Here is a 27,907-nt window from a genome sequence, read left to right as displayed (position 1 = left end):
GTGCATAGCACGAGATGGCATGATTCTGGTTGTGTAACCACCTAGGGAACGGCGCATCAACGTGTGTGATTGGCGGACTGGTTTCCCCGCTGTGACAAGAGGCCGCGCGGTGAGCCTAAGGTTTGGGGATGCCAAGCCCTGCTGGGCCACCCACGCCGCACTCACCATCGTGACTGCCACCCCGGTTTTGAAGGATCGGATCTGGCGAGCGCTCTCATCATTAGGGTGGGCCCTGTGGCCTGAAGCACTACTGGGCAAGCTTGAGTGGGGCCCAGCCTATAGGCACGGTCTGCATCCCCACATTAGCCGTCAGACTCACAACACGGTCTTTGCACTCCGGCTGATCCAGGTAAGGCGCCTGCCACTGGGGCCACACCCATGGTGCTGAGCTGAAGAGGTCCATCATACGCGTGTCTGAGTAGGCCAAGCCCCTCCGCCATCCTACCTGAATTGCTGGGGCCTGTGTGGAGTCAGCAGTATAGACACGGGCCACGAGGGAGCCTGAGGTCCGGGGCTGCCGAGCCCCGCTGGGCTGCACATGCCGTTTTCACTATCCCAACACCCCCCCCCCCCCCCACCTAAACCCCTGCCGTTGGAGAATCAGACACGACTGCTGCAACAAGCACCTGTTTTGACCCGCAGTGCAGGTCCTGTGCCCTGAGAACCTGCTGCAAAAAACACAGTTGATGGACAGAATGTAGAACAATGTCATACATTCACCCCAGTACAAGGATCTGGGCCTAAATCCATCGTTTTTTTGCACTCCACATCACCTTGGGTTAGACACTGGCTATATGCAAATCAGCTCTGACCCTGTGCCTCATGGGAACAGTCCAGTCCGAACTACCAAGCCATGTCTTTCCCAGACCGGAATCAAGCATCCAAGGACCGGTTTCTGGCTATCAGCCTTCATTCAGCCTGGATAGCTTGACTCCAGTGGTGTGGAGAGCCTGGGACTCACGTCTGAGCATACCCAGCCCACTCGGGTGAAAATTGCAATAAACACAGTTGATGGACAGAATGTAGAACAATGTCATACATTCACCCCAGTACAAGGATCTGGGCCTAAATCCATCGTTTTTTTGCACTCCACACCACCCTGGGTTAGACACTGGCTATATGCAAATCAGCTCTGACCCTGTGCCTCATGGGAACAGTCCAGTCCGAACTACCAAGCCATGTCTTTCCCAGACCGGAATCAAGCATCCAAGGACCGGTTTCTGGCTATCAGCCTTCATTCAGCCTGGATAGCTTGACTCCAGTGGTGTGGAGAGCCTGGGACTCACGTCTGAGCATACCCAGCCCACTCGGGGTGAAAATTGCAAAAAACACAGTTGATGGACAGAATGTAGAACAATGTCATACATTCACCCCAGTACAAGGATCTGGGCCTAAATCCATCGTTTTTTTGCACTCCACACCACCCTGGGTTAGACACTGGCTATATGCAAATCAGCTCTGACCCTGTGCCTCATGGGAACAGTCCAGTCCGAACTACCAAGCCATGTCTTTCCCAGACCGGAATCAAGCATCCAAGGACCGGTTTCTGGCTATCAGCCTTCATTCAGCCTGGATAGCTTGACTCCAGTGGTGTGGAGAGCCTGGGACTCACGTCTGAGCATACCCAGCCCACTCGGGGTGAAAATTGCAAAAAACACAGTTGATGGACAGAATGTAGAACAATGTCATACATTCACCCCAGTACAAGGATCTGGGCCTAAATCCATCGTTTTTTTGCACTCCACACCACCCTGGGTTAGACACTGGCTATATGCAAATCAGCTCTGACCCTGTGCCTCATGGGAACAGTCCAGTCCGAACTACCAAGCCATGTCTTTCCCAGACCAGAGAACCTGCTGGGCATGCTCGGGAGGGGCCTGGCCCTGAAGCTTGGTCTGCATCCTCCACGCCTACCTGCGGCCTCGAACCGCCATCCCCGCTTCCCGGCTGTTCCTGGTTATGTGCCAGCAATCTAGGCCACACCCATAGTATTAAGCGGAGCGGGCCCATCATCTATACACCTGGGCTGTTCGTGCCCCTCTGCCCTACTAACTGAATCTCTGAGACATAGCCTGCTTGGCACGCTCTGTTTGTCTGAAGTTTGTGTTGCAGATCGCTGCTGTGCGGGCTCCCCCAGGGCCTTGGATGAACATCTACTCACCAGCCACTGGGCTGCATGACACAGCAAAGACACACTTGAAAATGGGGCTGGTCTGCTGCACTGTTGTTCACCCGCTAAGGTGTACACAGCATTGGAAATTGTTGCGGTTAATGTTTTTATTAGTTACAAGTTCTGGCATTTCGCTAGGCAGTTTAGCGCCTTGTGTAGGTGGGGGAGATTGCAGTTATGTTCTCTGTTTATGTTTCTGGCTTTGCCTCACAGGAAGGAGCCAATACAATTGGTCAAAACCCATGTACAACATACACTTTGCACGATTATATCCACACATAGTAGACAAACTAAAGTTCCTCTTGTGAACATTAGCGGCCTAAACAACCCTTGATAAGGCAAGTAAGTACTACATTACCTTACTCGGTATGGCCCAAAAATTGCCTTCTTACAGGAGACATCTCCCTCCTAGGACCTCCTCTACCTTTGCATCCACCTGGGGTCCCTACAGATACTTCGAGTTATAGTACCTACTCTAGAGGGGTATGCACCTTAATACACGAGTCTCCCTTTTCAGCCCTCTGCCAGTTTTCACAACGACAGAGGCAGTTTTTCCATTGTAGCCAGAACACTGTCAGTGTTAATGTCTATGCCCCAAATTATGACTCCCCGGACTTCTTCCAAAACCTTTGGTCTCTACTGGGGCACATGGATACTGATCCCATATTATGGGGGGTGACTGCAACATGATTCTAGACACATTAATACACACCACAGCCACAGTACCCAGTGCCAAGCCCCGTACAATAGAGTTACTCCAAGACCTTTGTGACGCTTATATACTTAAAGACACCTGGTGTCTGCAACATGCCTCTAATCCTGGATACACATTCTACTCTGTGCCTCACAATACATGGACCAGTATAGCCTACTAGTTCATCTCAGCAACAGTTGCTCCATGGATGGACGATGTGACATAATTTCCACGTATGCTCAATGCTTTAGTGTTTAGAATTGTGTTGCCTACTGCAACCCCTGTATCTATTGTGTTCACAAAGCTTATTGCCTCTTTGCAAAGTAATTACATGAGAGAACTCATAACAAGAAAAGTATATTTTTATAACTGTTGGTTCTAAAAATAAAACACCTATATCTGTGGATACAAAAACAATTGGCCTGGAGTTCAGTCCTTGAGTGTGTGAAACCTTTTGCTGACTGGGTGTGTACAACAAATCCTCTGGTACTGCTTTACTGCTCGACCAAGCTATCACTTTGGAGAGTAAGGTTAGATCTGACTTTAACCTCTGAGGTTGGTGGGCTCTATACACACTGTACTTCATTCTAGTCTAGTATATATGGAGCCACTTTCTCACAAAGAGATCTCCTGGAATCTGATAATTAAGGCTCTCTATTTTCTATTCTTTACCTTACACGCAACTCTGTAAAACAGTCGCCAACAGATCGGACTGTCAAGAATGATAAGACTTTGGGCCCAATTCTTCCAGTAACAACTTACTTTCATTTTGAAGTGTGCCGATAACATCATCCACAATGGAGTCTGGTGTAAATCCTATAGTCTGCGATAAAAGGCCCAGCAACGATGCAATCTTTAACCTCACTGAATTATCATTCTCCTAAAACACAAAATCAAGATGACATCGCTACATAAGTTCAGTGTTTAAACATCAACATTCAAGCACTTAAACAGTTAATAAGGCAGATGCACTTAAGCAAGATGTATTAATCCATGGAGATGCTGCAGTTTTATGGTCTGCTACATTGACATTATTTATCATTTGGACTCCCCTGGACACTCTGAATACCAGATCGCCATGAAAACATTTAAATCATTATTACAAATATTGCAGAATGGAATTCTCATGTGGCACTATAATCTGAGGTATGGTGTTCCCACATTTGGATTTACTGGGTGCAGAAACTCTGGGCACAATTTTACCAGATAAAAATCCGACCTATAAAAAAAAACTTGTAAAGGGCTACATTGCAGCTGAGACCTGGTTCACAGCCCCTGTCAGACCCTCAGCCAAGGCAAGGGTCACCGTGAGCATGAAATCCTCCCCACTGCTAGTTTTCACTTCCCTTTCTCCACCAATCTTACCCCTGCCCACCCACCCACCCACACATCACACCACACCCCTCCATTCCACACAGAAGCCCCTGCAGATATTTACCACAAGCCCAGAAAAGGTTGCAAATGTCCGTGTTAAACAACATGAAATCGGGAATTCTGTGTGATACACCAGTCTGAAAAACGTATTCTTTATTTCACAGGACTTAACTTGTAATTGTAGGAATTTCATGAGGAGATTACATATGGTATTCGTAATTCCAGCTACCTATAATGTCCTAAATTCTAACATGGGTCAAAAGCCATTACACAAAGATAGAAAAGAGGACAACAGGAGAATAAGTGCCCTGTTGAGCCTCTGTGATGAGGACAAAGGGATTGTGGTCACCACCACAACAAAGTGCAAGGGACGGTTTGGTCAGAATCGGAATTGGAGGACCACAATGCTACTAAAGGACCACTAGGAAGTCTAGAATGATCTCGATTATCACAGACGTATAAGGGGCGCGCCTCTCTGATGTAGCAAATACCTGTGTACTTTACTCTTTGTTTTACTGCCACTCCCTGAACTATGGTTTGTTTCGTTGTATCAAAACGGGGAAAGAAATTTATGAAATACGTATATTTATTGTTATGTGCACTACAGTCCAAGAGTCTGCCAAATGTGTACAACCTGTTTTTACTGTATCCATCTTACCTATGCTTTATCTGTTTTTAGTGTCAAAGTATGTTTATTGAGTTTTGAAACAGAAGAAACAGGCATGGCATGGCAATAGACAATCAGCAGGCAAGAAAGGCAAGCGAGACAGACAAACACGTCTTCTCTTAGAAGCATTAAGTGAGCAGGGTGAACATGCCCAGATGGCGAGGCGCTGCCCGGGGATCGAGAAGAGCCCCTAAGTGGAGCAGCAATCAAAAAGGCCAGCCTTAAAAAACAAAAACCCCGCCCCCCCCCCAACATCCAACTCAAACACCCTCCCCCCGCCCCTACCAGTACGCCATTCTTCCGTAGTGATCGTATGCGTTATAGTCAGTCCAAGTGTATCAGGGTGCCTGCGGTCGCTCGCGGTCCACCATGCACTCCGTAAGGCGTGGGATGCGAAGGTACTTTGGGCAAGTGATTTCATGGAATTCCCTGGAGAGTAACGTCAGGAGCGGTTGCCAAGTGGTTCGGAATGAGTCAGGCGTGTGTGTGAGCGTGGCCTGAATCCGTTCCATGCCTAACGTGAACCACAACTTATGCAACCAGCCTGTGTGGGTGGGAGAGGCGGTGGAGCCCCAGAGCGACAGGATGTGTTGGGACGCCGCCTGCATAGCGATGCCCATCTGTTTGCCGCGAGCTGATCTCAAGGGGAACATAAGCGCATTAGGGAGCCCTAGGATTGTGTAAGCTGGGAAGCGTGGGATTTCAGTGTCGAATGTGGAATCAATGTCGTCCAAGACGGCCTTCCAATATTCCTGCAGGGCGGGACATTCCCATAGGAGGTGAGTCAGCGTGCCCCGGCCGCCACAGCCCCTCCAACACAGCGCACTTCGGGTAGGGTTACCCTGGTTGAGTCTCGCTGGGGTTAAGTGCCAATAGATCGCCAGTTTTATCGCCGATTCCCTAGCTTTGGTATTGCGGGTGGTGTGGGCGGCTCTATAGTGTATGTGGTTCCATTCTAATGAGGAAAGAGTTCTCCCGAGTTCGGTTTCCCATCGTCTCTGGCCAGCAGTTTTAGCAGGGTCGGCAGCAGGGGTGAGCATCCGATAAAGGTCTGAGACAAGATGTTTATCTGAGTCTTTGGACACAAGCCATCGTTCGAACGGTGTCATTTGCCGGCCGACCAAGGGGGCAACTTCCGGGTGCAAGAGCCAGTGGCGAATTTGGAAATATTGAAACATGCGTGGTTTATCCACCCCGTAGGCTTGCGAAACGTCAGCGAGAGAGAGAAAACCCTCCAGATCAAAGAGGTGGCCGGCCGATCGGCAAGGCGTATCGCGCCATTGCAGGAAAGCTCGAGCGTCCGTGCCAGGTGTGAATGCGGGATTATCAAAGAGAGGGGTAAGTGGAGACGGGAAGGTCGTGAGGCCCCGTTTGACCGCCACCATGTCCCAGGTTGCCATAGTGGTCCGAGTAATAGGGGAGCGGAGGAGATAGCGCGGTCTGTGCTGGCGAGCAAGAAATGGTACCTTCCACAAAGAGGTCTGAGCCATTGCCCTATCCTGAAAAAGCCACCTCTTCTCTGACTCGGGTCGGTACCATTCTACCAGGTATCGAATTTGCGAGGCCTGGAAATATTGCAATAGATTCGGGATCCCAAGGCCGCCCTCGTCCACGGTCCTGTGCGCAACTCGTCTATGTAGTCTGGCGCGTTTCTTCTCCCACACAAACTGGTGAATGTCGTGTTGGAGGTCAGCTAGCATTCCCGGAGGCGGGGATATCGGGAGGGTCTGAAAAATGTACAATATCTTGGGTAGGACCGACATCTTCACCGCCGCGATCCTGCCAAGCAGGGAGAGGGGTTGCTTCGACCAGCGCGCGAAGTCGGCCCTGATCTGGGATGTTAAAGAAGAATAGTTATGATTGACCGTCGAGATCGTGGAAGAGGTCAGGGTGATCCCCAGGTACGGAAGCCGAGCAGTGGACCGTAATTTGCAGCCGAAGGTAGGCGGCGGGCTGTTGGGAAGGGCATGGCGTCCCAGGGGCAGGATCTAGGATTTCCCCTGGTTAACTTTGAAACCGGACACCGCGCCGAATTGCTCCAGCTCCGCCAGGAACGCCGGTATGGAGCTGGACGGACGGTCCAATGCGGCGATTATGTCGTCCGCGTACAATCCCAGCACGTGGGGTTCGTTGCCGAAAGACATCCCTGTAATGTGAGGGTTGTCCCGAATTTTTTGCGCCAAGGGTTCCACGTACAGGGCGAATAGTAGGCGAGAGAGGGCATCCTTGGCGGGTACCCCTCTGTATCTCGAAGGGTTCTGATTTGAGGCCACCCAACCGGACACGGGCCAAGGGACGGTGATAGCAGCTCGCGATCCAGGCCTGAAACCGGTCGCCCAGGCGGTAGCGTCGTAGCACAGCCCGCAGGTAGGTCCAGTCGACACGGTCGAAGGCCTTCTCTGCATCGATGGCTAGTAGGGCAGAATCCGATACCTGAAAGTGAGCCTTGTCCACGAGGTGCAGGAACCTTTTTGTGTTGTCGCTGCACTGGCGATTCGGGACAAAGCCCGATTGGTCCGGTTCGAGGATGCCCGGAAGGCATGGACCTAAACGAGCCGCAAGCACCCCCGTAAACAGCTTCAGATCCAGATTGAGCAGGGAGATGGGGCGGAACGCGGAGCAATGCGTCGGGGGTTTGCCCGGCTTAGGCAGGACCACGATATCGGCTGCCAGCATATCGGGTGGGATGGAACTCGGGCCTTCAAAGGAGTTAAACAGCCTGGCGAGGATAGGCGCCAGGACCTGGCCGAAGGACTTATAAAAGCCTGCCGAGAAGCCGTCAGGGCCCGGGGATTTAAGCGGGCGAAGGCGCGCAATAGCAGCGAGGATCTCGTCGGCACGGATAGGGGCATCCAGGGCTTCCGTGCTTGCCGGGCATAGCGGCGTGATATCAGCAGATTGCAGATATGTATCTATGTCTGCCGGTGACGCCCTGTCCGCGCTGTACAGAGAGGCGTAGAAGGACCGAAAGGCTGAAGCAATCTGTACGTCCTCCGTAACGGCGTCGCCGGCGTCGTCCAGTAGTGTCGTGATTTTGGAGCGTTGAAGTTTGGCTTTCAAGGCGCTGGCCAGAAGCCGGCCGGTGCGATTGCCCCCCACATAATATGTGTGGCGAAGGCGGAGAGCGGCAAATTCCGCTCGGTCGGTGTCGAGGCTGGCTAGTTGAGCCCGGGCGGCTTTAAGTTGGCGCCAAATTCTTGGGGCGCCTGTGCGGCTGTGCGCTCTCTCCAGCTCCGAGACCTTGTCGGAGAGGTCACCTCTCTTCTCTCTGCGAAGTTTAGCGTCCGCGGCCGATATGGCTATCAACTCCCCCCGGACGACAGCTTTCAAAGCCCCCCACAAAGACGACACCGATACATCAGGGGTGTCGTTGGTGGCCAAGTAATCTGATATGCATTTATGAAGCTGGTGGGCTACCGCCGGCTTCTGTAGGAGGGTTTCATTAAGCCTCCACGACCCCGGGGTGCGTGGCGACCTGGGCACGTTGAGTGACAATTCCAATGCCGCATGGTCGGAGAGGGCTGCCGGGACAATTGACGCTGTGGCGATGTGAGGAATGAGGCCTGATGATCCTAGGAAGTGGTCCATGCGCGCGTAAGTGTGGTGTACGTGTGAGTAAAATGTGTACTGCGTTGTGAGGGGGTGTGTATGCCTCCAAAGGTCCGAGATGTCTCTATCATGCAGCCAGGTAACGCCTTTTTGCGAAAGTGCCCCGGTGTCCCCGTAGCGGTGCCCCGATCTATCCCTGTCGGTATCCATGACGAGGTTGATGTCCCCCCCGAGTAGCATGTGGGTGTGAGGAGCTTGAAGCGCTTCAGAGATCGCGGAGATTAAGAAGGGCTCTTGACCTGTGTTGGGGGAGTAGATGGATCCTATTGTGTATGCAGTGTCGCCTATTAGGAAAGTGTGGGCTAGAAGGCGTCCTTTGATTTCCCCTACCTTGGCCCCCACCTTGCCCTTGAAGCGCCGAGATATGAGGATAGCCACCCCGGCTTTCTTAGATGGGAGAGAGGAGAAAAATTGCTGCGGGAAGGCGCGGGAGCGCAACCGATGCCAATCTTTAGCTAAGAGGTGGGTTTCCTGTAGTAAGCAGATGTCGGCTTCAGAGTTCTCCAAGTAAGAGATGATAGCTCTACGTTTTATCGGATTGTTAAGGCCCTTGACGTTAAGAGATAGGATTTTAATCGTATCAGGCATCACCACGGCACAAGGGAACAAGCTGGATTATGAGTGCAAGGCGCTGCGCAGCGACGTAAAACATAGGGAGCCCGTGGTGTGTGTAAAGGCCCCATGGCGTACTGGATCCCTCCCACAACTCCCTCCCCCCCTCGGCCACCCTAACCCCAACAGAGTGGACCCTCCCAACCCCCTCCAAGTATTGAACCCTTGTCCCCCAAACCCCCCTCCTCCTCCCAGAACAACCCCCCCAACAACAACTGGTAAAAGTCTCGGGCCTAGTCGTGCAGGGCACAGGTCCGCAGAAAGTCAAAGAAAGGGGTACCATGGCTGCAGCCCAATTGGCGGCTCCCCGGCCCAACCCCCAGTTAAGCTACGTGCGAGTGAAAGCGCACCCCCGACAAGGTCAAAGTTCTACTGATCGGGTGCTGTGTTATCCGCCACTTCCTGTACTGCAGCTTCACGTTCTTGGGCGACCGTGATTGGGTCCGGTTTTGGGATGGGTCTCGGCGTCCTCCTCCTGCGAACTGTCTGCCAGCCGTCTCTTGTAGGGCGAGATGGGTCTTCCTGTGACCGGGACGGAGAGGCGTCTCTGGAGTTGGAACCTTCCGGCATGTCTATCCCTAGGAGGGAACAGGCGTCACGGAGTGATCTGAGTTGATGAAGGGAGCTGTTCCATTTGAAGATCAGGCGGAACGGGTGACCCCAGGAGTAGGGTATCTCGGCATCTCGCAGGAAGTTCGTCACAGGCCGGAAGGACTTACGCTTTTGTAAGGTGATGTTGGAGAGGTCCTGAAAGAGGGCTACAGGGTCTTCTCGAAATCTAATGGGCTGTGCTTTCCTGGCTTCTCCAAGGATGCGTTCCTTCAGAGGAAAGTCCGGGAGGAACGCCAGAATGTCCGGAGGTGGTGCAGGTGCTCTGCGTGCCATGCCTACCCTGTGAGCCCGGTCGATTCGGATTTCAAAGTCGCTCGGCTCACCCAGGATGTCCCTGAATAGGTCTTGGAGATAGCTGGTCACATTGTCTTTTTCAGCCTTCAACGGAACACCCCTGACCCGTATGTTATTCCGCCTGGAGCGGTTCTCCAAATCTTCAGAGTGCGACTGTAAATCCACCTGCTGATCCTGAAGTCGCAGGATTTCCTGCTGGAGTCTCTCCACCTCCCCGCTGCGGGATTGATCAGCGTTCTCCAGAGAGGCAACCCGCTCACCCAGACCATCAATGTCACGACGGAGTTCGCGCTGTTCCCCGGCAATGTCCTGTTTCAAAGTCTGGAAGTCCTCTCGCAATGTGTTGAAAAGGGAGGCCAGGAAGGCCTTCGTGATGGGAGCGGAGTCCTCGTCCGGTGTCTGAGGGCTCGTGGGGGGCTTCGGGGACGACTGTGGCTGGGTCTTATCTCCCTTCGCCGCTGCCTTATGCATGAGATCCACAACATTCCGGCCACCTTTGCGAGTAGATTGTGTCATGATGTCCCAAGCGGGGTGAGGGGCTCGGCCAGCGGGCGTCGTCGGGGCCGCCGAGTGATCGCCCAGCCACCGAAGCGAGGCCAACCGTGAGGGTCAGCGGGTGATGCGGAGCCGGCCCTGGGTAATGCGAGAGGTCCGGCGCAGAGATTCAGCAGGGGGGTCCGCGGGCTGGTCCGGGGACCGCTGTCCGTCGCGAGGGAGTCGCAAGGGCGGCGCTCAGAGTGCGTAGTAGCCAGTGAGAGATTGATGGTAGGGGTAACCAGACTGTCCGGGTTAGGGCAATGCACTAAGCGGGGTTATATGTGGCCGGAGGAGGAGCAGTACGGGCCCAGGGGGAGCGTCTGGGCGTCAGGCAGGAGAACTGAGCCCCGGTATTAGCAAGAAGAGAGTCTCGTGAGGCTCGTGAGCTGGATGTCGCAGAGGGATCCACGGACTGCGCGGGGGTCCCGGTGGATGGTGGGCAGCAGGCAGCCGGCAGGCAGCTGGAGCCAACGGCCCCTTCCAACAAGTCCGCGATGTCGACCACAGCAGCCGAGGGCCACCACACAGGAAATGCAGGGTCCGGGGGAGGGGAAGGCTGGCAGTCCAGGTCGCAGTGCGCAGCTCACCTTATACCTCCCGTCCAGAGGGTCACTGCAGCTGGGAGGTGTCTCACGTCGTCGGAGTGCTCCTCCACCGGTAGGCCAGGGGGCGGGGAGGCCGCAGGGCGCAGGCGGCGGGCCGATGTCTCCTCGTGTGATGACCGCAGCAGATGGCGCGGTGGATGGTGGGCCTTCCGGCCGTCCAGCAGGCCCACGCCTGGCAGCTATTGGAAGGGCCCAAGCCAGTAGGCCCCCGCACAGGTGGGATCCCTCCCGTCGGAGGTCTGGGGCGTGAGGTGGGCACCGGTGGGTCGTAGGGGCGGCGGGTCCGGTCCTGCGTCACCGCCCGGTAGGCCCACGCCGGGACCTAAAGTGTTCGGAAGGCTGGTGCTGCCTCGTTGAGTGACCGCCGTGCGTGGCGCAATGGACTGCGACTCTTCCGGTCGCCCAGCAGGCCCACGCCGGGGCGAGGGAGGCCAGAGTCCTCGTAGGTTTCGGAGAGGCCGGGGGGGGAGGGGTAGGCCGCAGCACAGGTGGGTCCCCCCCGCCGGAGGTCAGAGGTGCGAGGGGGGTCCGGAGATCCGTGGAGGGCAAGCGACCAAAGTCCCACCCGGTTTGTAGCTCTGGGGGGGCGGCGGGGTTGAGCCTGTGTCACCGCCCTGTAGGCCCACGCCGGGGCCTAAATTTGTAGAGGGCCGTTCAAGGCCCCGAGAGGGTGCAGCCGCCGGAGCTGGAGCGGCCTCTCCGGAGGCAGCCGATGAGGTGGGGGGGGGCTGGTGAAGGTGCGCTGGGCCGGCAGCCCGTATTCTGTGCAGGGCAAGCCCCCACAGGCCCGACAAGAAAAGGCGCGGGTGGTCGCCTGGAGGCCCACGCCGGGGCCTGGAGTCGGCGGTTGGCTGGCGGCTGGGCACAGGCCGTCCGGGGGCGGCCGGGAGCACCAGCCGATCGGGCTCTCCGCCGTTGGTCGCCCAGGTCGCCTCTCTGTGCTCCGCCGCTCGTAGGTGTGGAGCATCGGTCAGCGACCGCAGCCGCCGATGCGTGGGTGTGCGGCGGAAGGGCTCTAACCTTCGTCGCCGGCGCACCGGATTTGGCAGCAACGGGAAAAGCGGGGTTCCAGCGGTTGCCGGCTCAGGAAACTCGGCTGGTGGTCCCCCAAGGGAGTGAGGTCGGCATGAGCCGAATTTGGGCAGGGGCACAAGGGGGTGGCAGCCAGGAAATCGTGCGTGAGGGACACCGGGCCGGGGAGCCTCGCAATCCGCGTCCTTTCAAGCCGCCATCTTGGCCACGCCCCCTTTATCTGTTTTTATTCCTATTATCGATACTGTTTCAGTTTCAGCTTTATTTTGTATTCGAACTATTGCATATGCATATCAAAATTAAGAATAGTTTAAAGAAATTAAAAATAATGAGAATATTTTTGAGCTTAAAAGTGGGATGGAGATAAGTGGGGTTGTAAGGGGAAAAGCGCCACAGATTTTGTTTTGTTTTTTAAACAGATTTTATTGATTTTGATAAAGATATTGAATGACATGCAGCTTGCATATCATGATAAACGCACACAATTCGATCATTAGTGACCGTGTTCTTTTACACAATTTGAAAGCAACATAAAACTTTAAATACCACAACCTTGGTATAAACATATTCGTAACAATGCCCCACGTACTATTGTATATCCATTCTAGGACTCATATCAAGCTGATCAGGCTCTTTTGTAACATATATGCATACAAATCGTATGTAAATATTGTTTCTGTCTCAACTGTATGACCATCTACTGCCAAAGACTTCGTTTGTTGGGACTTGGTCCAACATAAACACTTCTCGCTGGGCATCAGCCTCTCCATCAAAGAGCTCAAAAGAAATAACACATTAGGTGATGCTCCAGAATTTCACCTGGAAGAGTTAAAAAGTAGAGATCGGAGAGCCTTCTATGGGATGAACATCTTCTATAACAGAGATTGTCTGTCCGACCACTGCTAAGTACTGCGTGGCTCACACATTCTCAAAATCTCACCCCTCAAGAACTTTAAGGATACCTCAATGACGTACGCCTACCTATATGATGTCCTGAACAATTTGACAATTCGATTTTAGGGCTCAGAGTTGTTGGTTTGATGCCAGGTAGAGTGGGAAATGTCCCGATAATACAATCTAGGTTATTTGTACATTTGTGCTGAGAGCTTACTGTAGACCACAGGTGTTTAGGAGAACACAAAGCATTATCAGAGGCGCACAACCCAACATTAAACAGGGTTTTCTTCTGTAATGTCAGTTCCTGTTTGAATCATATAAAAGTAGGCATTTCCAAGATATGGATGTGTCAGATAGTATTTGTTACCTTATTTTTTGACTTGTTCTTTACCCCGTTAGTACAATTTTTGCCCCTGATTTATTTTTTAACCAGTTGGAATTTCTACTATATCTATGTCTGGATAGTCTTGCTTAGCTCTTTCCTGATAGGAGGAGTTTGGTGCATTACTATTAACTTTAGTATTAATCTTCATCTTCGATGAAGGGCTACAAGACTGGCAACAAGATTTTTTTTTTTGCACAGTTCCGCCCAGAGACCGGGACTATGCTAGAGGATTCCATCTTTTGTCACCCTCTTACATTTCTCTGTAGCAGAAAAGGAACTTATTTAATAATCAAATGTTTGAATTAGTTGTGTAGGGAAAGCCCCTCTGTTGATTTCCCTATCACTATGAAAGCAACTTTGGAAAGGACTTCGAGTATGTACATGTTCTACTTGGTAAACATTTGTATAGCCAGTTTTTTGCAAATTCCTCCTTATGCTCTGGGGATAAGTATTTGAACCCCACAGTGTTGGCCATAAAGATGTGGTTGGTTCATTCCTGCCCATATTAGCCTGCCTTATTAAATTGTCACACGCAGTACGTTTAGAAGCTGAAGGCAACTGCTGCAGACATCCAGGAATATCCAGCAGGTTTCAATGTATAATACTGGCAAGACAGGTCTAGTGGTTAAGACACTTTCTGGAGGTCCCTGCATGTGTAATCTCCGTCACAGGATTAGCTTTGATAGAAATGCATAGAATATAGAGCACTGCATGTTATGTCTAGGTCACATAGTGTACTCTATGTAAGATAGCTCAGTGGGTTAATGCATTCCTTATACAAATCATATATCTCACGTTTCTACAAGGGGAAAAGTAGCTGAGTATATTACGAGCCTACTGCAAATAACTACAAATAGCCAGCCACAACTTAAAACAGTTTTCATTCTAAAGTTGGTAAAAAGGTTTCTCAACATAGCATTAAACACTTAATTAGTGCCACAACTATTCAGTATGTAACCTGACATAATGGTTCACCGAATTGAATGCTTTATGATGATATAGGTGGTGATCTGCTAGCTACAGTCTGAAAGCGGGCAAGGCTGGCTCAGCCATTCATTATTCTGAGGTAGCTAAATTGAAAACCATTCAATTGGATGATATTAAAAACTGGTATTAACAGCATTTACAACTGACATACGAGCACTATGAGGAGAAAAATAATGTAACTAGATCTATTGAAAGACAAACACGACATTTCTAAAGAATACAGACTTGCATTTCTTACCCACGCACAGAGCTTTGGAGAATCAAAAAATGCTTTAATCTCTGTCTATCCCTTGATATCTTATGAAGTGTTGAGCGGTATCTTTGTTAGCCTGTTCGGTTGCCCCTTCTAGACCCAGAGAGAAGGCTTGAAGATCAAACTATACTGCAACTGCCATGCTTGATCTTCTATTCCAGCTAACAGCCCGAGAACAATGCTGACAAAAGGAATTATCAATTGCTGATTGTCCATGAAGTGAGGCATTTGTGTCCATATGCTGCAGGGGAGTGAAAATAAAAAACACATACGCCCCCCTAGAGGCTGCTTCACAGAAGGTCAAGACCCCACAGAATATGGATTGCATTTTTGTTAGTGCAGGTTTCTTCTTTTTTCTGTGAATCTTCATCTAGGCTAGGGCTCTTCACCCTCTTACTACAGACACCCAACCACCTATTTCCATCAAAAGCACCGCTCAAATGTGCCAGATTAAGAAGCAACATTGCTAATATAGTGGCTGATTGCTGCCCTTGATTCCACACTAAGTCGAGAAAAGTGTGTACACAAAACTTCTGTTACCACACACACAGAAAAATATATTAGAGGGAACATTGCTTACAGTCCAGCAATTTGCTAATTCAAAGGGAAGCGGGGCTGATGGCACAACAACCAAGATAGGACTAGGGGGCATATGAATCATAATTAGAAGAGGGCCTTTATAAAAGCTCACAGAATGTGAATGAATATCAAAGCGAAATATGTACTGACTTAAAGTAAAGAATGGGCATGTATACTAAATGAAAATTATATTTATGAAAATGAAGACAGTTTCTACATGTGATGTTGAAAATAGTTGGGATTAATTTTTGCACCACTCAATATAGGAATGGACCTTATTCACAGTCTCCAAGCTGCCTGAAAGGTTCAAATAAACAAGAATGAATTACAAGAAATAAATGTGTAGAGGGGTGTGGCCGCGACTCAGACAAGATGGCTGCTTAACTTGACAACTCTATCCCGGTGACGAGCTCAAGCCATCATTATGAAGTCTACATCATTGTGATCTAAAGAGGGAAGATAAACCCTAAAATCAAAATGCTTCCTGATCACAACTGAGGTATTGTTGCACCATTAAAGTGTGAAATAATGAAGTGAAAACTGTTTTAAACCCATCCAATTGAGTCAAAATGGTGGCCCTCGAGCCTAATGTACTGGACGCTTTATCTGGCTTCACAAGCTCTGGAAATGCATAAGGCAGCAATTTTTTAGGTCTCGCCTGTCGATGCGCATGCGCATCGAGCTTGCGAGACTATTGGGGCTTAAACAGTCTTTAACCAAGTTGCAAGGAATCGTGGCGATTCCTTGCAGTGCCCGTGAAATACAAGCTTAATGCGCATGTGCATTGAGCTTAAAAGCGCGTGCACATGCCCCCAGCCGCCTGCTTGCATGTATTTTCCCTCAGCCGCACTCCTCCCACACCCCCGCTCCGCCCCCTCCCCTGCCTGCCGTGTCGCGTTTCTTCAGTTATCTTAGCCGCACTCCAGGCCCCTGCTGCTTTCACACCCTCATGCCGCTCACCCCCTCCCCTGCCCGCCGTTTCGCATTCATCCCCCCTCCCCTTCTCTGCCTTCCCTCCATTCACCCCAGCGCGACTTCTCCTCCCCCCTAATTACATGCCTGCTGTTTACTTCTTTCACGGCAGCTCTCTCGCACATCAAAGGCTGCCCCCCACGCCTCGCAACAGACTTCGTTGGCCCCGAGGCAACCAGTTCTGACACACACCAACTTAGAGCTTGACTTGTACTGACCCTGCACCCCAGCAGACATGCAAGCATCAGACATCCACAAGCATCAGACATATATATTCACCCACTCTGCTTCAGTCACCCACTTACACAAATCGCGCCGATACCACGAGCAGCAGTGCCCGCAATACCGAGCGTTCTGTTATGCCACATCTCTCAGCTTACAGATACCTTCGCTCTTTCTTTTCTTTTCCTCTCAACGTTTCTGCCTCTTTCACTCTCTCCTCCAACTCTCTCCCCCCTCTCCATTTACTTAAACAAATCTCGCTGATACCCCAAGCAGCAGTGCCCGCACTACCAAGCGTTCTGTTATGCCACATCTCTCAGATTACAGATCCCTTCGCTCTTTCTTTTCCTCTCCACGTTTCTGCAAATCGTTCTGTTATGCCACATCTCTCAGCTTACAGATCCCTTCGCTCTTTCTTTTCCTCTCAACGTTTCTGCCTCTTTCACTCTCTCTTACAACTCTCTCCCCCCTCTCCATTTACTTACACAAATCTCGCAGATACCACAAGCAGCAGTGCCCGCACTACCAAGCCTTCTGTTATGCCACATCTCTCAGCTTACATATTCCTTCGCTCTTTCTTTTCCTCTCCACGTTTCTGCAAATCGTTCTGTTATGCCACATCTCTCAGCTTACAGATCCCTTCGCTCTTTCTTTTCCTCTCAACGTTTCTGCCTCTTTCACTCTCTCTTACAACTCTCTCCCCCCTCTCCATTTACTTACACAAATCTCGCAGATACCACAAGCAGCAGTGCCCGCACTACCAAGCCTTCTGTTATGCCACATCTCTCAGCTTACATATTCCTTCGCTCTTTCTTTTACTCTCCACGTTTCTGCCTCTTTCACTCTCTCTTCCAACTCTCTCCCCCCTCTCCATTTACTTACACAAATCTCGCAGATACCCCAAGCAGCAGTGCCCGCACTACCAAGCCTTCTGTTATGCCACATCTCTCAGCTTACATATTCCTTCGCTCTTTCTTTTACTCTCCACGTTTCTGCCTCTTTCACTCTCTCTTCCAACTCTCTCCCCCTCTCCATTTACTTACACAAATCTCGCAGATACCCCAAGCAGCAGTGCCCGCACTACCAAGCCTTCTGTTATGCCACATCTCTCACCTTACAGATTCCTTCGCTCTTTCTTTTACTCTCCACGTTTCTGCCTCTTTCACTCTCTCTTCCAACTCTCTCCCTCCATCTCCATTTACTTACACAAATCTTGGTGAGGCACAGGCAGCAACAGTGCAAGCTTCCCTCACACACAGAGCAGGTACAGCACATGCAGCAACAGTGCAAGCTTCCATCACACACGGAGCAGGTACAGCACAGGCAACAGCAATGCAAGCTTCCCTCAAACACGGAGCAGGTACAGCACACCTCTCCATTTACTTAAACAAATCTCGCAGATACCCCAAGCAGCAGTGCCCGCACTACCAAGCGTTCTGTTATGCCACATCTCTCAGCTTACAGATCCCTTCGCTCTTTCTTTTCCTCTCCACGTTTCTGTAAATCGTTCTGTTATGCCACATCTCTCAGCTTACAGATCCCTTCGCTCTTTTTTTTCCTCTCAACGTTTCTGCCTCTTTCACTCTCTCTTCCAACTCTCTCCCCCCTCTCCATTTACTTAGACAAATCTCGCAGATACCACAAGCAGCAGTGCCCGCACTACCAAGCCTTCTGTTATGCCACATCTCTCAGCTTACAGATTCCTTCGCTCTTTCTTTTACTCTCCACGTTTCTGCCTCTTTCACTCTCTCTTCCAACTCTCTCCCTCCATCTCCATTTACTCACACAAATCTTGGTGAGGCACAGGCAGCAACAGTGCAAGCTTCCCTCACACACAGAGCAGGTACAGCACAGGCAGCAACAGTGCAAGCTTCCATCACACACGGAGCAGGTACAGCACAGGCAACAGCAATGCAAGCTTCCCTCAAACACGGAGCAGGTACAGCACAGGCAGCAACAGTGCAAGCTTCCCTCACACACAGAGCAGGTACAGCACAGGCAACAGCAGTGCAAGCTTCCCTTACACATGGAACAGGTACAGCACCGACAGCAGCAGTGCAAGCTTCCCTCACACACGGAGCAGGTACAGCACAGGCAGCAGCAGTGCAAGCTTCCCTCACACATAGATCAGGTACAGCACAGGCGGCAGCAGTGCAAGCTTCCCTCACACACAGAGCAGGTACAGCACAGTCAGCTACAGTGCAAGCTTCCCTCACACACGGAGCAGGTACAGCACAGGCAGCAACAGTGCAAGCTTCCCTTACACATGGAACAGGTACAGCACCGACAGCAGCAGTGCAAGCTTCCCTCACACACGGAGCAGGTACAGCACAGGCAGCTCTGAACAATGTGCCTGACCTTATTGCAAGGTGAACTATCCCTTTCTTTCTATAAATTGAGATAAGCCTAGTAGTGGATGTGTTAGCTCCTACTACTAGTTTCAGTGTCTATTGTCACATTTACTTTGAACTATACATTCCTAAAGCCATATGTGTGTGTGCCCATTAATCCCTGGTGCTGTACTTCACCGTCCCTCAACCCTTTTCTAGTGAAAAAAGGGGGAGGGGGATTGGCAACGCCTCACGGGAGCAACCACCATGGAGGATGTGTCAAACTGGTACTCGCTTGACTCCCCACTGTATCATCATCAGCAGTTGCCAACCGTAAAAGTAAAGGGGATCAAAAAATTGTGCTAAAGAAAACAAAACTCCGTGTAGTGATGTGAATGACCCAACTACGTGATAGGGCCTACCCTCCCGCAGATACCCCAAGCAGCAGTGCCCGCACTACCAAGCCTTCTGTTATGCCACATCTCTCAGCTTACAGATTCCTTCCCTTTCTTTTACTCTCCACTTTTCTGCCTCTTTCACTCTCTCTTCCAACTCTCTCCCTCCCTCTCCAATTACTTACACAAATCTAGCCGATACCCCGAGCAGCAGTGCCCGCACTAGCGAGCGTTCTGTTATGCCACATCTCTCAGGTTACAGATCCCTTCTCTCTTTCTATTCCTCTCCACTTTTCTGCCTCTTTCACTCTCTCTTCCAACTCTCTCCCTCCCTCTCCAATTACTTACACAAATCTCGCCGATACCCCGAGCAGCAGTGCCCGCACTAGCGAGCGTTCTGTTATGCCACATCTCTCAGCTTACAGATCCCTTCTCTCTTTCTTTTCTTTTCCTCTCAACGTTTCTGCCTCTTTCACTCTCTCCTCCAACTCCCCCCCTCTCCATTTACTTAAACAAATCTCGCAGATACCCCAAGCAGCAGTGCCCGCACTAGCGAGCGTTCTGTTATGCCACATCTCTCAGCTTACAGATCCCTTCGCTCTTTCTTTGCCTCTCAACGTTTCTGCCTCTTTCACTCTCTCTTCCAACTCTCTCCCCCCTCTCCATTTACTTACACAAATCTCGCAGATACCCCAAGCAGCAGTGCCCGCACTACCAAGCCTTCTGTTATGCCACATCTCTCAGCTTACAGATTCCTTCGCTCTTTCTTTTACTCTCCACGTTTCTGCCTCTTTCACTCGCTCTTCCAACTCTCTCCCTCCCTCTCCATTTACTTACACAAATAGCGCAGATACCCCGAGCAGCAGTGCCCGCACTAGCGAGCGTTCTGTTATGCCACATCTCTCAGCTTTCACTCTCTCTTCCAAATCTTCTCAAGGTGAACTATCCCTTTCTTTCTATAAATTGAGATAATCCTAGTAGTGCATGTGTTTGCTCCTACTACTAGTTTCAGTGTCTATTGTCACATTTACTTTGAACTATACATTCCTAAAGCCATATGTGTGTGTGTGGCCATTAATCCCTGGTGCTGTACTTCACCGTCCCTCAACCCTTTTCTAGTGAAAAAAGGGGGAGGGGGATTGGCAACGCCTCACGGGAGCAACCACCATGGAGGATGTGTCAAACTGGTACTCGCTTTACTCCCCACTGTATCATCATCAGCAGTTGCCAACCGTAAAAGTAAAGGGGATCAAAAAATTGTGCTAAAGAAAACAAAACTCCGTGTAGTGATGTGAATGACCTAACTAGGTGATAGGGCCTACCCTCCCGCAGATACCCCAAGCAGCAGTGCCCGCACTACCAAGCCTTCTGTTATGCCACATCTCTCAGCTTACAGATTCCTTCGCTCTTTCTTTTACTCTCCACGTTTCTGCCTCTTTCACTCTCTCTTCCAACTCTCTCCCTCCATCTCCATTTACTTACACAAATCTTGGTGAGGCACAGGCAGCAACAGTGCAAGCTTCCCTCACACACAGAGCAGGTACAGCACAGGCAGCAACAGTGCAAGCTTCCATCACACACGGAGCAGGTACAGCACAGGCAACAGCAATGCAAGCTTCCCTCAAACACGGAGCAGGTACAGCACAGGCAGCAACAGTGCAAGCTTCCCTCACACACAGAGCAGGTACAGCACAGGCAGCAACAGTGCAAGCTTCCCTCACACACAGAGCAGGTACAGCACAGGCAGCAACAGTGCAAGCTTCCATCACACACGGAGCAGGTACAGCACAGGCAACAGCAATGCAAGCTTCCATCAAACACGGAGCAGGTACAGCACAGGCAACTGCAGTGCAAGCTTCCCTTACACATGGAACAGGTACAGCACCGACAGCAGCAGTGCAAGCTTCCCTCACACACGGAGCAGGTACAGCACAGGCAGCAGCAGTGCAAGCTTCCCTCACACATAGATCAGTTACAGCACAGGCGGCAGCAGTGCAAGCTTCCCTTACACATGGAACAGGTACAGCACCGACAGCAGCAGTGCAAGCTTCCCTCACACACCGTCACACACACTCAGCTTCACACACCCTCACTCACCCTCACACACACACACACACACACACACACATACAACAACAAAAGGAAGAATAGAAATAAACTATCCTAATCCACACTCTAACTCCAAGATAGAAATCCTGAGTCCTAATTCACCCTAATAAACTAACAGCCTAATTCACCCTACAAATACACCCTCAAGATACGCAACAGAAAGACATCCTAGAAAATAAAAACGAAAGGAAAAATACGCCATCCTAATGCACCAGCCAAATAAACAATCAAATAAAACTAAACAAAACACAATATAAGTAAAGACTCAAATAATAGCCTCCTATTCCACCCTATTCAAAGAAATGATTGTGCATTTAACAGATAGATAAGTTTTATGCCATTTTCTGAGACAAAAACTAATTTTTGCACGCAATTAAAAACAAAGGGGGGCAACGGAGTCGTGCATCAGATACGTTACACACAAAATCTACTTCCCAAATGTGAGCTACAGCATTCAATGATGTTTATCAGGCTTCAGGTCACCAAACAAAAATTATTCGGACAAAATAACACCAACAAAAGAACGAAGAAATATCTGGCAGGAAGCGAGGACGAGGATGTACAAACACAAAAGTGAAACAGCCTATTTTTAACTGGCGTAATAAACAAGCACTATTCATCCGGGAAATGGGACGGATTAAACACAATTGTCACGAGTTACACAAAAAGCCGTACGCATATAACAATAGCAGTTCATCACACGGAATTACATCAAATATAAAAAACATATTACGCAACTTGGATTCAGCGCTAACATCATCAATAAACATTACATATGTCTCTTAGCTTCACAAAACAACGCGTAATACAATTAATACTTTTTAAGTGTACAATATTCATGGCGAAAAGAGTACTTAGAAACTCAAAGAACAGCTCTTGTACGTCAAATAACAAACAACTGGTAATAATACATTACATAACACTTTAAGAAAATAAATACATTACATATCGAAGAATAAAAACAAGACTTTAATTACATTACATAATATTCATTTCGAAATATTACAAACAAATTCGTTAACTTAAATATACTATAGGTAGTAAATAAAAACACTTACATATAAATTAAATAAATAACTAAAATAATTACAATCGCTAACAAAATATGTCACTATTTTATTAAATACACTCATAATTATTAACTAATTTATGCATACTATCAATACTACTTTAAATTAGATTAAAAAAACACTTAGAGGAAATCTCTTACCTATCATACGACGCACCCACAGCACACGAACAGGAACACACCTTCCGCATCCCGCTATTCTCCATGTTCTGGAGAATTCCACCGATTACGTATGCAAATCGGAACGCGACGTCAAAAACGTAGCGCTCCGATTGGCTAAAAAATATGTCAATCAAAAAAAAGACGTTACGGTAGGAAAAATAAAAAAAAACTAGAACGCTAACCTGTAAAATGTAGGTAGCGTTAAGGTGGCGCTTTGCGTCCGACATTTAAATAAAATAAAAAAATGTCAACATCAACCCCTCACCCTCAACCCCTCACCCTCAATCACACTCAATCACCCTCAACACATCACCCTCACTCAACCTCACTCACCCTCACTCACCCTCACTCACCCTCACTCACCCTCACCCTCACTCACCCTCACCCTCACTCACCCTCAATCACCCTCACCCTCACCCTCACTCACCCTCACCCTCACTCACCCTCATTCACCCTCACTCAACCTCACTCACCCTCACTCACCCTCAACCCCTCACCCTCACTCACCCTCACTCACCCTCACCCTCCCTCAACCCCTCACCCTCACTCACCCTCGACCCCTCAGCCTCCCCCTCACTCACCCTCAACCCCTCACCCTCAACACATCACTCACCCTCACTCTCACTCACCCTGTCACCCTCACTCACCCTCAACCCCTCACCCTCACCCTCACTCACCCTCAATCACCCTCACCCTCACTCACCCTCACCCTCACCCTCAATCCCTCACCCTCAATCACCCTCACCCTCACTCACACTCAACCCCTCACCCTCACTCACCCTCACCTTCACCCTCTCACCCTCAACCCCTCACCCTCAACCCCTCACCCTCAACCCCTCAACCCCTCACCCTCACTCACACTCACTCACACTCACTCACACTCACTCACCCTCACTCACCCCCACCCTCACTCACACTCACTCACCCTCACCCACACTCACCCTCACCCACACCCTCACCCACACCCTCACTCACCCTCAACACCTCACCCTCACTCACCCTCAACCCCTCACCCTCACTCCCCCTCAACCCCTTACCCTCAATCACCCTCACCCTCACTCAGCCTCAACACCTCACCCTCACTCACCCTCAACGCCTCACCCTCACTCACCCTCAACCCCTCACCCTCACTCACCCTCAACCCCTCACTCACCCTCACCCTCACTCACCCTCACCCTCACTCACCCTCACTCACCCTCACCCACACTCACCCTCACTCACCTTCAACGCCTCACCCTCACTCACTCTCAACCCCTCACCCTCACTCAACCTCAACACCTCACCCTCACCCTCACTCACCCTCAACCGTTCACCCTCAACCCCTCACTCACCCTCACTCTCACTCACCCTCACTCACCCTCAACCCCTCAGCCTCACCCTCACTCACCCTCACACTCACTCACCCTCAACCCCTCACCCTCACTCACCCTCACCCTCACTCACCCTCAAGCCCTCACACTCACTCACCCTCAACACCTCACCCTCACTCACCCTCAACCGTTCACCCTCAACCCCTCACTCACCCTCACTCTCACTCACCCTCACTCACCCTCACTTACCCTCAACCCCCCACCCTCACTCACCCTCACTCACCCTCACTTACCCTCAACCCCCCACCCTCACTCACCCTCACTCACCCTCACTCACCCTCGCACTCACTCACCCTCACTCACCCTCAACCCCTCAGCCTCACCCTCACTCACCCTCACACTCACTCACCCTCAACCCCTCACCCTCACTCACCCTCAAGCCCTCACACTCACTCACCCTCAACACCTCACCCTCACTCACCCTCAACCGTTCACCCTCAACCCCTCACTCACCCTCACTCTCACTCACCCTCACTCACCCTCACTTACCCTCAACCCCTCACCCTCACTCACCCTCACTCACCCTCACTCACCCTCGCACTCACTCACCCTCACCCTCACTCACCCTCACCCTGACTCACCCTCAATCACCCTCACCCTCACTCACCCTCCCTCACCCTCACTCACCCTCACTCAACCTCACCCTCACTCACCCTCACCCACCCTCACTCACCCTCAATCACCCTCACCCTCACCCTCAATCACCCTCACCCTCACTCACCCTCACTCACCCTCACTCACCCTCACCCTCACTCACCCTCACCCTCACTCACCCTCACCCTCACTCACCCTCACCCTCACTCACCCTCACCCTCCCTCAACCCCTCACCCTCACTCACCCTCATCCCCTCAGCCTCCCCCTCACTCACCCTCAACCCCTCACCCTCAACACCTCACTCACCCTCACTCTCACTCACCCTCACTCACCCTCACTCACCCTCAACCCCTCACCCTCAACCCCTCACCCTCACCCTCACTTGCCCTCAATCACCCTCATCCTCACTCACCCTCACCCTCACTCACCCTCAACTCCTCACCCTCAATCACCCTCACCCTCACTCACCCTCAACCCCTCACCCTCACCCTCACTCACCCTCACCCTCACTCACCCTCACTCACCCTCACTCACCCTCACTCACCCTCACTCACCCTCAACCCCTCACCCTCACTCACCCTCACCCTCACTCACCCTCACCCTCCCTCAACTCCTCACCCTCACTCACCCTCATCCCCTCAGCCTCCCCCTCACTCACCCTCAACCCCTCACCCTCAACACCTCACTCACCCTCACTCTCACTAAATGACAAAGCCATCAATATAGCAATTTTAACATCGCAAAAATAAATAAATTATGTCATTTACAAGAACAATAACTACAACTTTTCTAATGCAATACTTATTGCATTCCAACCCCACTCATCCACGCAACGCCACTCACACACGCAACGCCACTCACACACGCAACGCCACTCACACACGCAACGCCACTCACACACGCAACGCCACTCACACACGCTACGCCACTCACATACGCTACGCCACTCACACACGCAACGCCACTCACACACGCAACGCCACTCACATACGCAACGCCACTCACACACGCAACGCCACTCACACACGCAACGCCACTCACACACGCCACTCATCCACGCAACGCCACTCATCCACGCAACGCCACTCATCCATGCAACACCACTCTTCCATTTGCAAAAAGAAAAATGTCTAACTATTCTATTGCGAGACCTATTGCATTTCCAATGCTTGTTGTCATTTTGCTGTCAGGAGACAGGGGCATTTCCAACTGTTGCCAAGGAAGTATTGATGTTCATCCATCATTTGGCATTGCAACAAAACAGTCCAGCACGATCTCGTCTGAGACTTACCAGACGAATGCATCGCCGATCATATATCATGCAAAGATTGTAACAACAATAACTCATTTACTTATTTAAACCAATGTTACTTACCATTAATAAACAGCCATATTTGATAAAGGTACTGGTCGGATTATAGAGAAAGCAATCCTTCAGAAGGAAGCTCAGTAAACTAGTAGAACACTATCAGCAAACAAATAAACGCAATTAATGCCGACCACATACCACGCCTATATTGCACTGAAGAGTATGTGAATGAAGTAATGTTTGTCTGTACTGATTGGTAATAGGAGGTTACCTTTTTTCACCCGCAGTAATAAATTATTAAATCGAGGTGAGGAAGACAATTTAATTGGGCTACATCTTTGGTAGGTAACCTACCAAGCTTAATTTTGAATTTATACAGGCTCAGTACCCAATATAGAGTATAATATTGCAGTTAAACATTACTTTCTTCCTGAATCCCAGGTCACAGGAATTTGGTTCATACCATAACCTTGATGATTATTTTTCATTGCATATCTGGCAGTATCTTCTTAATTATGAAGTATAAGCCTGTCAGAAAAAAGAACAAAACTCTGGGATGAAACTGTCCAAGGCTGAACCTCCGAATCTCCCATTAAAAGTAAGAATATTTCAACGGCTACAATAGAAACAATCCTAAAGAAATTGGAAGAGGATCACGATCTTGCAAAATCAAATAAAGCCAATACTGATGCTATGAAAAGTGAAATATTTGGAATGATAAACGATATGAAGCAGATAAATAACAGACTCTCAAACAGAAAGCCAAATTAGCAATGTAGAAGACCACGAATCCTCATGTCCAGGAACTTTTTTCAGGTATGCAGAAAACACTAACTCTTCAGAAAGAGGTTTCAAAGTTCGAAGATCGCAACAGAAGAAGCAATCTTAAGATTTTCGGAATATCGGAGGACATATAGGGTTATAAGAGGAACAAATGCATAAACTTTCCTGAATCCTGGATCCTGAATATGACTGGTATAACTTTTCTCAAAAGGATTCAAACTGGAAAGATCTCAGACAGTTCCTTCTAACTGATCAAACATCAGAAAAACGCTAAACCTATAGTAGGCAAGCCTCTTAGATTTCAACATAATGAATCTATCCTTCATTTTATGAGGAAAAACAACCATACCTGAAAATGTTTAAAAAAATCTTAATTTCAAATACTGTAGAAACACAGAAAGGTTTTTGGCAATGAGACCAAGACTGAGGGCCAAAAACATTTAATTGGCCTTTGTAGGCCCGTCTAGATTTAGAGTTGCGCATAACAGATCTACACGTATCTTTCATAATGATTGGAGATCTAAAACAAATCCTTCACTAACTGTATGATGCGACATGTAAATTGCTACTCATTGTCCAAACTTCAGTACTAAGCTACAAACTAATGAAGATGGGTAATGAACGGGCTACATCTATATTTATCTCTAACGATTAAAACCTGTCTCTTACATGCTAATTGTATCTGTTACATAATGATTCAGCAACTCACTGTATATGCGACTCATAGGTATAAGAACCCATGCTAGCTCAAATGGACATCTTAATCACTATTTTCCCCACTACTTTGTACATATCTCATTGACACTGGTTTAGTTCCCACCTGATTCTTTGCCAAGAGCTAACAAATTAGAACTTCAACTACGGGGAATAGGTTAGTGAAAAATACAGTGATGCCCATTAGTGGTGCAGTCCCTTACATACCTTGGGATGAGCCGTCTCCATAAATATAACCAACATCATGTGCTTTTGGTACCGTGATACCAAATTTCAAAGATGGTTTGAGATTATATATTTAAGCTCTACTCCCTTAAGTGCTTATGTCTGTGGACTATTAGCTATTGTGGTCATCAGAGGAATACCATCTCCTTCGTTTCCTCACATTCTCTTTGCATTGCAATGGGGCTGGATGGGAAGGAGGGTTGGTGAGAGGGGGGGTTTGTTCAATTGAATATCTTTTTTTGTTATTCTTATTTCTTTTGTATTCACAAAATATTCAAGGCCTTATCATTGTTTTTATCTAGTTCTAGTCCTCTTCTACATATTTCTTCTCACTTCGTATCTCAT

At 49.7% G+C, this 27,907-nt stretch overlaps 1 protein-coding gene across 1 annotated transcript in view; it reads right to left on the bottom strand.

The window, feature by feature from the left end:
* The window catches only part of INTS4 (integrator complex subunit 4), a 297,022-nt gene that overhangs the window by 221,152 nt on the left and 47,963 nt on the right, over positions 1-27,907 (bottom strand). Inside the window, exon 3 of the mRNA XM_078658501.1 lies at positions 3,627-3,744. Coding sequence (XP_078514627.1) covers positions 3,627-3,744 — 118 coding nt within the window. The remainder of the gene's footprint in view (positions 1-3,626; positions 3,745-27,907) is intronic.

The sequence above is a fragment of the Lissotriton helveticus genome, chromosome 8 (assembly GCF_964261635.1).
Source record: "Lissotriton helveticus chromosome 8, aLisHel1.1, whole genome shotgun sequence".
NCBI lineage: Eukaryota > Metazoa > Chordata > Amphibia > Caudata > Salamandridae > Lissotriton > Lissotriton helveticus.
This window is presented reverse-complemented; position numbering and strand designations above follow the sequence as displayed.